General features: G+C 43.3%; 2 protein-coding genes across 3 annotated transcripts; one reads left to right on the forward strand and one right to left on the reverse strand.

Annotated features, from left to right (window-relative positions):
• Positions 1-489: 489 nt before the first annotated feature.
• gorasp1a (golgi reassembly stacking protein 1a) lies at positions 490-7,927 on the forward strand. Its single transcript, XM_068737662.1, has 9 exons — positions 490-629; positions 1,360-1,440; positions 1,528-1,731; positions 1,857-1,943; positions 2,100-2,230; positions 2,345-2,477; positions 2,869-2,977; positions 3,102-3,245; positions 3,349-7,927. Exons 1-9 carry the CDS (start codon positions 567-569, stop codon positions 3,837-3,839), a joined length of 1,443 nt encoding a protein of 480 aa, XP_068593763.1. The 5' UTR covers positions 490-566; the 3' UTR covers positions 3,840-7,927.
• On the reverse strand, positions 5,368-12,944 carry LOC137892487 (WD repeat-containing protein 48). 2 transcript variants are annotated; one of them, XM_068737661.1, is made up of 18 exons: positions 12,872-12,944; positions 12,042-12,182; positions 11,849-11,924; positions 11,516-11,728; positions 10,994-11,082; positions 10,506-10,607; positions 10,197-10,421; positions 9,938-10,012; positions 9,453-9,555; positions 9,271-9,368; positions 8,831-8,938; positions 8,599-8,695; positions 8,379-8,474; positions 8,084-8,189; positions 7,837-7,924; positions 7,034-7,110; positions 6,750-6,942; positions 5,368-6,632 (listed from the first exon to the last, which is right to left on the reverse strand). In XM_068737661.1, exons 1-18 carry the CDS (start codon positions 12,917-12,919, stop codon positions 6,537-6,539), a joined length of 2,031 nt encoding a protein of 676 aa, XP_068593762.1. In that variant the 5' UTR covers positions 12,920-12,944; the 3' UTR covers positions 5,368-6,536. The 2 variants fall into 2 exon arrangements, with proteins under 2 accessions (XP_068593762.1, XP_068593761.1); XM_068737660.1 differs by having other exon boundaries at positions 11,849-11,927.
• Positions 12,945-13,047: the final 103 nt, after the last annotated feature.

Raw genomic sequence — 13,047 nt, forward strand, 5'->3', positions numbered from 1 at the left:
AAGAAACTGAGACTGAGCTAGCATCAAGTAATAAGAGCAATACTGACTTGATGTAATGACTGGTTCATGACTCTTCCAGTGCAAAGCCAAGAAGAAGTTTTCATTTGACACAAAAAATATTAACTGATTTAATACAATCTCAATCAGTCCCATGGTTTGCAAATTGCTGCAAAATTTTACTTGTCTGTTTCTCAGTATACTGCCACTATTGATCAGAAAATATCACGTTCATGGCTCTGCATCACCATTACATCATTACATACTCAATGACGTGTTTTACCAATGAGTTTATGTAACTGTTATGTGTTATTGAACTTATTAGCACAAATTCAATGTATAGCATCAACGGCGGACATGAAGGAGCTCTGCTGAATGACAATTGACAATGTTAAAAAAAGTATGCCAGGCGCGCATGCGCTGTGTGCGTTAGTGTCCGTTCCGTTGCAAGCGACGTTCGACTATTTTGGACTGCAAACAAGATGGCCGCGGACTGTCAACCGTAATAGTTCTCACACTCTCGTTATTTTCTGATGATATAAGCTACTATTTGAAGGTTCCTCACAGAAATGGGGCTATCACAGAGTTCAGAAGTGTCCGAAGGAGGAACGTATGGATACCACGTGCACGGCGTAAGACTACCATTATTTCGCTTTCTTTGAATTTGGAGCAACGTGTACAGCAGCTTATCATGAAATGTACAGTATGCTAACCTAGTTAGCTGAGGAGTTGCTGCAGCCACCAACGGGAAAGACCGGATGAGCCTGCACCGTTTACCTGTTATATAAGTAGACACAATGTAATAGAAACCTTTTATTAACTTGTGTAATTATTAAAGAACTGTATTCAGGCTTGTAACGTGTTTAAGGAAGTATTACAACAGTCCAGTGAGCTAACTACGTGGTTTCTTATCAAAGTCGTAGTAGCATAGTAACGTCAGCTGAATAATAGCTAGCTAATGCTGTGACTAATAATAATAATACTAATCATGTTAGCAAAAGGTTTTAAGTGTGATGGAATATGAAAAGAGGATTATTTTACTGGCCTCCGATGAATCGCCTTACTTAAACCTGTCATGCCTTAAGCATCTTAATTAATCGATTAAGCGACAATGGCAATCATTTAGTGGTCGAAGCTTTTCTGCTTCTCTCTGTTAAGTTGTAAATTGGATATTTTTAGTTAACGGACAGTTGGTCCACAATTTAACCTCCAAAAAGACACGACGACAAGACAACTCTGGCTTAAATGCATTAAAATATTTTTCAAATTAATTTCCCAAATAATATAATAATATAATATTCTATCAGCGTAAATTTAGTGAAGTGCCAGGATTTATCAAGATGCTTGTGTCTGTTTTGACAGGTACAGCCAAGTTCCCCTGCACAAATGGCTGGACTGCAGCCGTTCTTTGACTTCATTCTGTCTCTGGACAACAAAAGACTTGTAAGAGTGCACAGACGCACAGGAACATTAAAATACAGTTACCTCTTAATCCTACTGTTTTGACTCCTGCCCTTAACTGTTCGCCAGAATGAAGAAAACGACCTGCTGAAGGAGCTTCTGAAAGCCAACATGGAGAGAGCGGTGAGGATGCAGGTGTACAGCACTAAAACCACCACGCTCCGCGAGCTGGAGGTGACACCCAGTAACATGTGGGGAGGACAGGGCCTGCTCGGTGCCAGTGTTCGCTTCTGCAGCTACCAAGGAGCCAATGAGAATGTCTGGCACGTTCTGGTGAGCTTCTTCATCCGGAACTGGGAGAACCGAACCAGCTGACCTAACTCTGATTTGAACATCCACACTCGTTACCCCATTATAGCTTCATCTTTAGTTTGCTAACTCCTGTTTTTGTCCTGTAGGACGTGGAGGCCAGTTCGCCTGCTGCGCTGGCAGAGCTTCAGCCACACAGTGACTACATCGTCGGAGCAGATCAAGTGTTGCAAGACGTAAGACTCATTTGCATACAATGTTTTATTTCTAACATTCGGCTCTGATATGTTTTGCGAAATGTTTGATCATTTGTAACATTTTTAAAAAAACATTGGATCTTGAGAAATCTTTGAGAGACGAGTCGTAGTTAACGCAGAGTTACTGATTTCCAGTCAGAAGACTTCTTCTCGCTGATCGAGGCCCATGAAGGGAAGCCCCTGAAGCTGCTGGTGTACAACACACACACAGATGCCTGCAGAGAGGTGGTGGTCACACCAAATGGGGCGTGGGGCGGAGAGGGCAGGTAAGTGGTAACACACAGATACAAGTTAATCAGGGTGACTTATTGGAGACCGTAGGACTGTTTTATCTTGATAACAGTCACACATTTTCACTGGCATTAACTGTTGGCTCTTAGTTTGGGCTGTGGCATTGGTTATGGCTACTTGCACCGAATCCCAGGACATCTTGATGTCTCGACGGCAAAGCCTCCCACCCCTGTTCCTGAGGAGGAACCCTCTCCGGACCTGCCCACCCACGGGTTCACAGAGGTAAGTCTGACTCAACATTTACCACTTTTTTGCCGTTGTTGCCGATCTATTTTTTTATTTTGATGGTGATTTAGTCTATGAAATGTCAATAAAAATGGTAAAAAAGTCACAGTTGAGAGGCTGAAATCAACAAATGTTTAGCTTGTTTGCTAAATATAATGTTTAAATGACTATAAATAACAAATCATATTAATTGTTTCAGCACTTTCCATTTGTTTGTGTCACTGCTATTTCAAACATTGGCTGGCTTGATGTACTGTATTGAATGCAGAAACAAAAGCAGTCAGAGATCGGTGTGTTTTTATTTTCCCCAACAATCACATGGATTTTCTGATAATATCACATATTATCACAGGAGCGGTAGAGCTCATGTCTGTCACCTGTTTTGCAGGCACCTTTGATGGCTCCTTCAAGTCCAAGTGTAGATGCGTTAGACCTGGAGCAGGTCACCCTCCAGGAAGCTCCTGTACCTCCACCCATCCAGAGGGTCATGGACCCTGGTCAGTTCAGACATGCAGTGGTTTTAGATGACGAGGATATATGACATTTAAGTGTCAGCTTGGCATCTAATTGGGTTCATAAAATCTTCTCAGCAAGTGTCTTGCATTTGTTTTTTTTAATCAGGTTTCTTAGACTCTGAAGTGCCCGTGGTGAACCCCGAACCTGCAGATTTGGCGGACAGACTGGATCTGTCCATGTCGTCCATCGACATGACCAACACGTCACTGACTATGCATGAGGAGAAGGACGGGGAAATCTCTGGTGTTGGTGAGTTAGGACAGTGGCAATTTATACAAATGTCCCGTTGCTTTCATATGTAGATTTGGCAAAAGACACAGGGACTGAATGTTTTGTATTTCCTGTCGTACAGAGGAGCTGGAGGACAGTGTGCTGCTTTCGTCTTCAGCGGACAGCCAGACTGAGCCGCACGAGCTGAGCTCCGAGACGGCGACGGAGCTCAGCTCTGCTCTCGCTTCCACTGACACTTTATCCGATTTAGGCGTCCCGCCGGCTGAACTATCTCACCTGGTCACAGAGTCCACAGACCCACCCGACTCTCTGTGTGAATCCAGCGATAGCCAGAGTCCACCTACTTGTGACCTGTCTCTCCCCGTAGAGTCCCCCCCAGAGCCTCCTGCCGCTGAGCCCTCTGTCCCAGCTGAAGACCCCCCCTGCCCGTCTCCCGCCGATCTCCCCCAGTCCTCTGCTGTCGATGAATCCACGGCAGAAGACTCTCCTGCTCAGGCCGTCGAGGATGCGACGTGGCCAGTGGAGGACCCTGCAGAGCCTCTAGATGTGGCTGCTGCTGCTCACCGCTGCAGCCATGAGAGTGATGAGGAGGAACCAGAAGAGCCCGAGTAAGCTCGTATCAGGCCACGCAAAAAAAATTGGAGAGTGAATGTTGACAATCACTGAGGCTTTTTTAAAAGGAACACTATAGGAGATACAGAACAGACAGAGGGTGCATTCTGATTTCATAATGATAGATTCACAGTAAGCGTATGGCTCCATCAGGTTTGTTACACTACAGATACCAGCTAAAGCATTAGCATACGAGTTGGAAAACACTTAGAGGCACTGTAGGAATATCTTATTCCTGTTATATGTGTGGGAATTTAAAGTTACTGCTTATTTGTTCACCAAGATGGTTATAATGTCAAAACATTTGTTCCATGCTTGGTGCAAAATTAGATTATACTGGTGATACGACTTTGTTTCTGGTCCGCCAATGCGATGAATACTTGAACGCTTCCAAAGACGAACGCATACGTTTGGTACAGCGAAGCACAGCTGCACCACCACATCTGTATCACTATCCTAACACTACGTTTTTTGAAGCTACCAGACGGTCGGCAGTTCAGATGAGCCGGTCTTGATGATTCCCCAAAATAGAGCTTTTAAAAATAGCTTTCTAGTTTATTGTAGTTTATGGCCCATGTATTGGATTTTTAAGTGTTGGTATGAGGGAAGTGTTTGTCCACTTGCACCGCGTGAAACCAGGCAGTTCATGTTTTTATTCTAGACTTGACGAGGTCAGTATGTTTTAAACACCGTCTTTTAATTTGAGTTATTCAACCAATCAGTATGTGATGTTTGAAAAATGTTTTTTGACAGTTTATATCACTAGAATTATGTCTCATTCAACACTATTCATACTTCGTAATTCTTTGTGATCTATGCAAATTCAGACAAGTACTGCCTGTGAGTTGGCAGGTGACGTGTAGACCCGATAGATGACCTTTCACATCAGTATGTAATACGTCCGGTCACAGTGATTCTGCTGTTGAGTAATTGTTTTCTTTCTAGGGGGCTTCGTTAAGGTTTTCACTGTCAAAGTAGGTGCTAGTGTGTAAAAAAGGAAAAGTATTTTTTGCAGATATTTTATCAATTAATTGTATGTTTTATTAGGAATGAGTGTAGAGTCTTTTGATGAATGTGAAATAGGTGAATCTTTGATGGTAAACAATCATATCACTTGACTCTAAAGAAAAGAATTGCCCCCTTGTTTTTCTTATTTCACACTCATCAGCCGAACACATTACAACTCGAGAAAACATCCATTTATAATTCCCATAAATCTATCATTGTTAAACCATTCCAATTTATTTCTTCAAATGCCTAAAATATACATATTTCACAAATTATTACAACAAGGGATATTGCAGTGTTATGGCCTAATTATGGTACCCATCATGTTTTTGGCTAATTTGAGCTCAATCAATGCGTCCTCACTATGGCGTTACACACACTCACACTCTTCATGGCAAAATTTACAATGAAAAGATCTGTTGATCAGCGTGGTGACACACCGAGAGAGGAATGTGTGAGCCTGTTTATTTGACTTTGGTGAATTCCCCACAGTGGTTGAATGCCCAGAAATTCTCCCGGATGAAATTCCCCTTTCGTTTTATTCATGTTTCATTGAACTATTAAATCTAAATGAAATATACATTAGGAACAGCCCTCACTGTCATCAAAGTCACCGGTCATGACTCAAGCACAGAGCGGGTAAGCATGATTTATTATTAAAGATATATACCTTTATATATAATTTCCCAATTGCTAAAATGACTTTGACGACTACTAACATTCTTAAAGAGTAAAATGCAATTTCCGGGTCGTATTGAATACAACAAATGCAATTTTTAACATCCAAGTCAAATTTACCTTCATGACCATGAATCCTGACCATGAAGCTCTAGGGATTTGGAAAAAAAAATAAGTTTTGAAGTTAACTGTACAACAACGAAAAAAAACTGCTGCAAAAGAAAACAAAGCCACTTAAATCGAGAAATGTTGTACATATATTTACAAAACAAAGAACATTCGGACCCACTGAGGACAGCACAGCTAAAAAAAAAATGACAAAGACGAGTGCTTCTGTCAATGAGGTTCAAGCTCTGCAATAATTAGATGTCTAAGTTACGTTCAAGTTAAGATGACAGCAGAACAAAGGAGTGGAACGCTACCCACAGACCAAGAGTAACCCTACACTGGTGCTGCTGCTGTGCCGAGACGGGTGTGGAGTGTTTGTAGAACATAGACAGTTTCTGGAATGTACTAGAACAAAAACAGTCTACTACATCCATGTGTGTGTGTGTGTGTGTGTGTGTGTGTGTGTGTGTGTGTGTGTGTGTGTGTGCGTACACACACACACACACACACACACACACACACGCACACACGCACACACGCTCAGACACAAACATGTACTGTAACTTCTGTTGCTTCATTAATTAAACGCCAATCAGAAGGAAAGAACAAACAGAGCAGTCAGATTAAAAAAAAAAAAAAAAAAAGTGAGTGCTGGAGAAGAGAGTCCTTTCTTCAATCTGTAAAAAAAAAGAAGAAAAAAGACAGAAACTACGGGCCACTTCTCTCCCAGATGTCTCTTGGCTGCTCCGGCCTGTTCTGGTCAGCTAGTCCTCACAATTTTTACTGGGTTCTCACTGATACTGCGACTCCTGACCACACAATGGGCTTTAGGGTACTACATGTCAGAGGTGGGTGGTGATTGGCAAATGACGAAGAGAGTTCCTGTTTTAAAAATTTGAATTTTCACGTGGACTTCTGCCTATAGTGAAGCGTCAAGTCCCCTCCGCTCTTCCAGATAAAATGTTTAACTGTTCGCAGGTCCATGTTGGGATCCAGAACCTAGTTGGAAGACAAAAAATAAAATAAACGGTTAATACAATGTTTAATGACTGAGAATGCTACAAGGTGTGCTCATGTCAAAATGCGCACGCAAAGACGTCGGGGGTGGGGGCCCACCTGATCTTGACACATGAGCTCGATCTTCTCCTCGGCCAGCATGGCCATGTCCTCTTCCTTCTCCTGCTCCCCTGGCTTATCATTGGCCGAGGAGCTGGTGGTCTGCGACTCGTTGTCCAGGTTGATGATCTTCTCGTAAACGTGCTCCATCACCTTCCTCACCTGGAGCATGTCGCTGGCCGAGAGACGATCCCTGCAGAACACACGATGGGTTACGTCAGCTCAGTCAGGTGTGCTGGTTTTATCAAAAGGCCAACGCGAAGGAAAGAAAGAAAGACACTCACTTCTTCAGAGTCTTTGCACCGGAGGAGGAATGGGGCTGGAGGTAGAACGGGATTTTGTTGAACTTGGGCATGTTTTTCTGGAACAGAAGATAATACATGTAAAGCAAACACATCAAATCATTATGACAGGAGCAAACCGTCAGTGCACCACGTGCTGTTTCACAGAGATGCTAAAAAATTGGTCCCTGTGGAAAAACAGTGACATAACCTTTCGAGTGTAAATTCAGATTTTCAGTAGGAAAATGCACAGGTGTAAACAACACCAAGTATGATACGATATGTGATTGAGTTCCATTTAGCTGCTCCAGTTTCATGGTCCTGATGCTGTGCATGCTGACTCAGTGAGGCACAGAGCCATCGTTAATGTTATGAATAACACCTGTGCTTTCCCTACTGTAAGTCCAGTCTGCTGTGAGAGAGAACAGTCTATTCACTACTTTAGGAACTACCTGTATGGCCTTTCCACTAACAAAAGACAACATTTCACTTCCTCTGTAGTCACTGACGTCTCTAACAGCGGAGAAGAGCAGAGAATGCTTGATAGCATTTTGCGTTGCTTGGCTTAGCCGTCATGATTTCCTGTGTTTGGGTACAAACTGCCAAACTGATGGTTTGGCAAACGTGAGCAAGGGAGGGTTTGGAACTACCGGTGTCACATTGGCTTCTCCAAATGAAAGCGCTTGACACTTACCAATTCAGTGGACCCACACAAAAAGTAACCTCCAAATTTAAATTCAATCTACCTAACCTGTAATCTATTTTTGTTTTGTTATGTAAACCTAAATAAAGATGGATGTACTCACATCTACAGTTATATCAATAACCCACTGTGGAACCGTCTCGTTCAGCAGCATCGATTCAGTCTCTCCACCTGAATCTCTACATAGCAACCTGCAACACAACACAGCACATCAGAGGCAATAAATACTGTCAACATTTCTGTCTAAGACAACTATAAACTGATGACACAAGCAGACATTACAGTGCACAATGCAGTTTTGCCGAGTTAACATTTAACCTGTGTTGATAAGGGTGTTGGTGAAACATTACCTGAATAAAGTCCGGCCTCCTGCTTCCCCGAAGATGACTGGCGTGTGTGGCGGCACTTGGAAATATCCATTTCCTTTCTGGACCCTGTTCTCCTGCTCTCCGTTCACTGTGGACACAAGAACACGATCCTACTGTAAGACAGACTGAATGAGGCTTTAGACAGCAGAAGGAAATGAAGTTGAGAGTGCAGCCAAGTGGTTAAAAATACAAGTGGATCGATGAATACACACACATTGGTGTTCCCAGAGTTTCACTGCAGAGGTTTGGTTGATTTGGCAGTTTAGCGCCTCCTTACCGTGGTTCACCTCGTTCTCTTCCTCATCCATGGGGTTGATGCGAGTTCTGGGCCAGAACTCCAGCAGAGCCTGAAGCAGCAGTCCACCCAAGTTCACTGAGGAGACGGTGGGACAAAGTTCAGTTAGCATGTTAACAGGGGTGCGATATTATGTTAGCTTCAGTTCTGCATAATTCACCGGCTATGTGTATATAAAATGTGAATAGGTCAGATATCTCACGCTTTGGGTCGGATCCATCAGAGCTTGAAAACCCAGCGTCCTTTGCAGAAACCCAGGCAGCGAAGCAGTCGCTCTCATCCAAAGTGATAGTGAGCATCTGTTGATAAAAAAAGAGAGAAGACAAACCAAAACTATGAGACCACTGACCAGGCTCAGGAAGTATTTCTGAGTTTAAAAGAGTCACAGCTGCTGAGAGATGAAAAGCTCTTGTATTACCAGGTTTGTGACTCACCCCAGTCTTAAGATCAACAGAGAACCAGTTTGGCACGTAGACCATCTTGAAGCGCTTTTTAATCTCTTCATCGAACTCTACTTTCCCCAAGTCTTCACCCTTGCAAGCCTGAAGTAAAAAAATACACATGAGGTGAATTCAATCCACAGGCACATGAGGCTCATCAGGAGAGGTCTTCTTTAATCTTCATTTCATGGGTAAGTAGCTTATCAGGGCAGGTGAGCACCAAATACACCTGACTGTCCTCTTCCAAGTGGGCTGTGGTCTGATTTGTTGGAACAGATATTGAACCACTAGATTGCCGTTAATAGCGGCCAAGATTTTTTCATTAACTTGGGCCAAATTTTTGTAAATGGCAGCTTGCAAAACTTCTCTTTACGATTGATGAAGAGCAGACATTCCTCTGTTTGACTGACGATGAAAAGGATTCAGCGGGTTACCTTCAGGACATCCCAGAAAGCCACGTTGTTGTTGGTGTCTTTGGTGAGTATGTGTCTCTTGTCATTCAGAATGTGGCACTGTATGATACTGGCACCTCCTGCAAACACAACACAGGATTGTATTTTATAGAATGTCCAGGAGACTGATGTAGAAAAGGCTGCAGATAAACAAACATGTTTACCTTTGATGACTTGTTCTTGCTGAGTGCACAGTGGTGTCAGAGGGGTAGTGCAGTCGTTGTCATACTCCCCTGATGACCGGAAGTTGTGCATTCCCTTTAGAGACTACACACACACACACACACACACACACACACACACACACACACACACACACACACACACACACACACACACACACACACACACACACACACACACACACACACACACACACACACACACACACACACACACACACAATTAGAGATTCAGCCCGGATTTTAATAATCGCTTCCCAACTCTCCCTTGCAGTGAAAGCAACGATTAATGTAATGCAATTATCTTTTGTGTATTACCCACATGGTTTAAATTCGTACAGAAATCACGGGGCGATACTACTGAATAGCATTAGGCGTGGCCGCAAGCGCTCGTCCGTCTACACTGTATTCCATAGTCGTTATGCTGACAGTCGAGCAGTGATCTCAGAGGATTCACGCATGCTTACCCATTTATTAACGGATGACTTGGTGGTGGAGACCCAGATTGCTGGAGGTGGGTCAGCAGATCTGTCCAGTTCCATCTGAGCAAAAGAGACAGACAGCAAAAGGTTGAATGGGGCCAAATGGTTAGCTATGAGCACAGGAATGACGGGGGGGGGGACACAAAATAACTATTTCAACTTTTTAGAATGTGTCTATCAAATACCGTAGTGTGTCACTATTAACACACAACAGAACAGTTAAAGTGTACTGGCTGCTCCTTACTTTGAGCACCGGGGCCTTCTCCTCGCAGATGAGCACGCGGATGTCTGGGTTACGCAGGTCAGTGCAGTAGATCTTTTTGTCTCTGCCTCCAGAGTAGACATGTGTGAAGGCCTCGTTGACCTGCAGGGCCCAGACCCCTTCATCGTGCACCCGGTACGTGGCGATGCACCTCTGCTGGCCGAGTGACCACAGGCGGATGGTCCCATCGGAGCTGCCGGACAGACACTGAGGCGAAGGACAGCAGGTTTAGCTTTTAAAACGCCTGTTTGACAACTGCCATCACTGAATATTTTAGACATCTCGACTTACTTGAGTGCCGTCTCGATTCAGCAGCAACGACTTGACGTTGTCTGTGTGACCTTTTAGCTTCATCAGTTTAGCACATGTTCGAGGATCCCACACTCTCAGGACCTGAAGAAAGAAAGGAAACAGTAGGAAGTGAAGATGGGCACTTCTATATTACATTAACACACAGTAGAACCAGATTACCGGGACCAAACATAGTAAGATAACAATTAAAGCATTGAGTTTCAAAGTAACAGAACCCTTTCTGTCTTAAACTGATGAATTATCACACAGATGTGTGGTCGCCTACAGGAAACATCTTATCAACATCTCAACAGAAAGGAAGGGAAAATGGCAAGCGTAGCGCATTCTCAATCTAGTTTCAGTTTCAAAAAATTAACGAAAGTCCCAGATGAGATGTCAACATGACATCTGTCAACCGTTGTTTTAATCTACTTTCATTGTACTAATAGTGTGCATGTGTGTGTCGTCACACTGATGGAAACCCAAACCTTTTCTGTTGATCCAGATACAATGACTGTGCCCATCTGGTTCATAGCCAGACTGTAGATAGAGTCCTTGTTCCCACTGAGTGACGAGGCTGTTGGAGACGGATTATAGTGAGTCCACATGTACACAACGTCTCTCAGAAATACACAACAGACATATCAGACATTACAGAACAATTCAAATGCACAATAATCAAAATTACAGTTTATATAGGCCAGAAATTGGACCACGTGTCACCCAGAAACAAACAATTAGGGACGCCGACTTTTTCACTCATGACACCCATATTTTGGCTTTGGGTATCGGCCGATACAGAGTACCGACAACATTGTTTAATTAATAAACTGTATTCCTCACTGCGTGAAAGTTGGTCAAAATGTCAACAGGAATTTTGACCAAGGTTTTGACTATATAAAACATATAGTATATAAAACTACAATTGAATTGGACAGTTTGTCCCTGTTGAAACAGATATCCAAGCCAGTATCGCACCAATACACAACTTCCCTACAAGCAATACTCACTGGTTACAGTGTTGTTGGAAGCAGTGAGTGCCGTTAGTGTGTTCACATCCCAAAGAAAGATCTGCCGGTCGAGACCTGCTGATGCCACAAGCTCCTTGTCCTTAGCGTAAGCCAGAGCCTTCACATAGTCCTTGTGTGTTCGTAACGTTGACATACAGAAGCCTTTGTGCGCGTTCCATACTTTGACAGTTGTGTCTGATGACGCAGATATCACTGAAAATAGAAGACAGTGAAAGTGGATCAGATAAAGTCAGTCAGAACAGTAGAATGAAACAGCCCGTATTAGATGCTGAACAAACCCTAAATAACATAACCGATAGTGATCACGCTCACATGTTTTGCCATTGCAACAGAGAACTATGTCATTAACCCAGTCTGTATGATGCTCCATCGAGGCAATGTACGGGTCCTGCTGCAAAGAAAGAGAAGAGAAATTAAGAAAAAAAATATGCATGTGACCACACAGCTTTCTGGTCACATTCTGAGTGTATATTTTAATAAAGATTAAGAATCTAAGAAGCCCTACTTTATGCTGGTAGACACTCCATATCCGGATGATAGAGTCTCTTCCAGCAGTGAAGAGCCGGTTCAACGCAGGGTCAAGCTGGAGTGCGTTCACCCCATTTCGATTGTACTTCTCCACCTCATCTCTAATGACATAGGACACCTGGAACACAAAGAGTAGCGTGAGCTCTGAGGTCAGACTCTGTTTTTCCCCACAACACACCCACTAGCTTATGCACCTTCCGAGGCTTCAACGCTCTAACGGTTATGCTCTTCATTGCAAGGACATGCCGAGTTAGCTACGGAAATATATAGCCAAGCTAAACGACACATATACATGGAAATTAAAAAATATCAAGTAATATTAACAATGGACAAATGCAGTACTTATAGGTAACTTTTATTTGGTAGCAATGTGCACAGGCGCGTTGCACGATGGAACCAGCGAGACACGTACGTTGTCCCAGCAATTAGACCGAGCCCAGATACAGTGTAGCTATGCTGCCGTCAACGCTGTGACAGCATAAAATGCAGCGTAGACATCGTATCAATCATTTCAGTTCATTACGGAGATTGATAGTGGTGTTGAAACAGATTTAACGCGTACTTCTGTGATAACTGCTTAGAATAGCATGTTATCGCTTGGACGCCAGCGTTAGCTGAAGACGCTAAAGACTAACGGAAGCTAAGCTAGCTAGGTTAGCCGGCTTGAGTCATGACTCATTAGAGCAGCGCTGCCTTTAGCGGACGGTTTTTGCTGTGCGTCAAGTGTCCGTGAAGCACTTTTAAAGATGAGGACCGTAATGTTGCCGCTGCCACACACTTAGCAATACTGCAACTATTAAAATGTACCTGTACTTTTCTCCGCCCAGCAGCATTTTGCCTGTGATGCGTGGCCATCTTGCATGTTGACAGTCAATTCATGTGATGCTACATCCGGAAAAATAGAAAACATATGCACCTGAGCTTTATGGGTAATGTGGTTTTCACACTGTCTCCTAGTTTCCCTATAGGAAGGGTCTGCTATA

Source organism: Cebidichthys violaceus, unplaced genomic scaffold (genome assembly GCF_023349555.1).
Source record: "Cebidichthys violaceus isolate CVI_PGR_0920_01 unplaced genomic scaffold, fCebVio1.0.p SCAF_8, whole genome shotgun sequence".
NCBI classification, from domain to species: Eukaryota; Metazoa; Chordata; class Actinopteri; order Perciformes; family Stichaeidae; genus Cebidichthys; species Cebidichthys violaceus.

Excerpts from the sequence above, each read along its gene's own strand:
- LOC137892487 (XM_068737660.1), bottom strand. The coding sequence starts at position 12,919 with ATGGCCACGCATCACAGGCAAAATGCTGCTGGGCGGAGAAAAGTACAG. Across the intron at positions 12,183-12,871 it reads CTGGGCGGAGAAAAGTACAG|GTGTCCTATGTCATTAGAGA; the intron begins GTACATTTTAAT and ends TTTGTGTTCCAG. Across the intron at positions 8,939-9,270 it reads CTTTCTGGGATGTCCTGAAG|GCTTGCAAGGGTGAAGACTT; the intron begins GTAACCCGCTGA and ends TTTTTACTTCAG.
- gorasp1a (XM_068737662.1), top strand. The coding sequence starts at position 567 with ATGGGGCTATCACAGAGTTCAGAAGTGTCCGAAGGAGGAACGTATGGA. Across the intron at positions 1,944-2,099 it reads CAGATCAAGTGTTGCAAGAC|TCAGAAGACTTCTTCTCGCT; the intron begins GTAAGACTCATT and ends ACTGATTTCCAG. Across the intron at positions 2,478-2,868 it reads CCACCCACGGGTTCACAGAG|GCACCTTTGATGGCTCCTTC; the intron begins GTAAGTCTGACT and ends CCTGTTTTGCAG.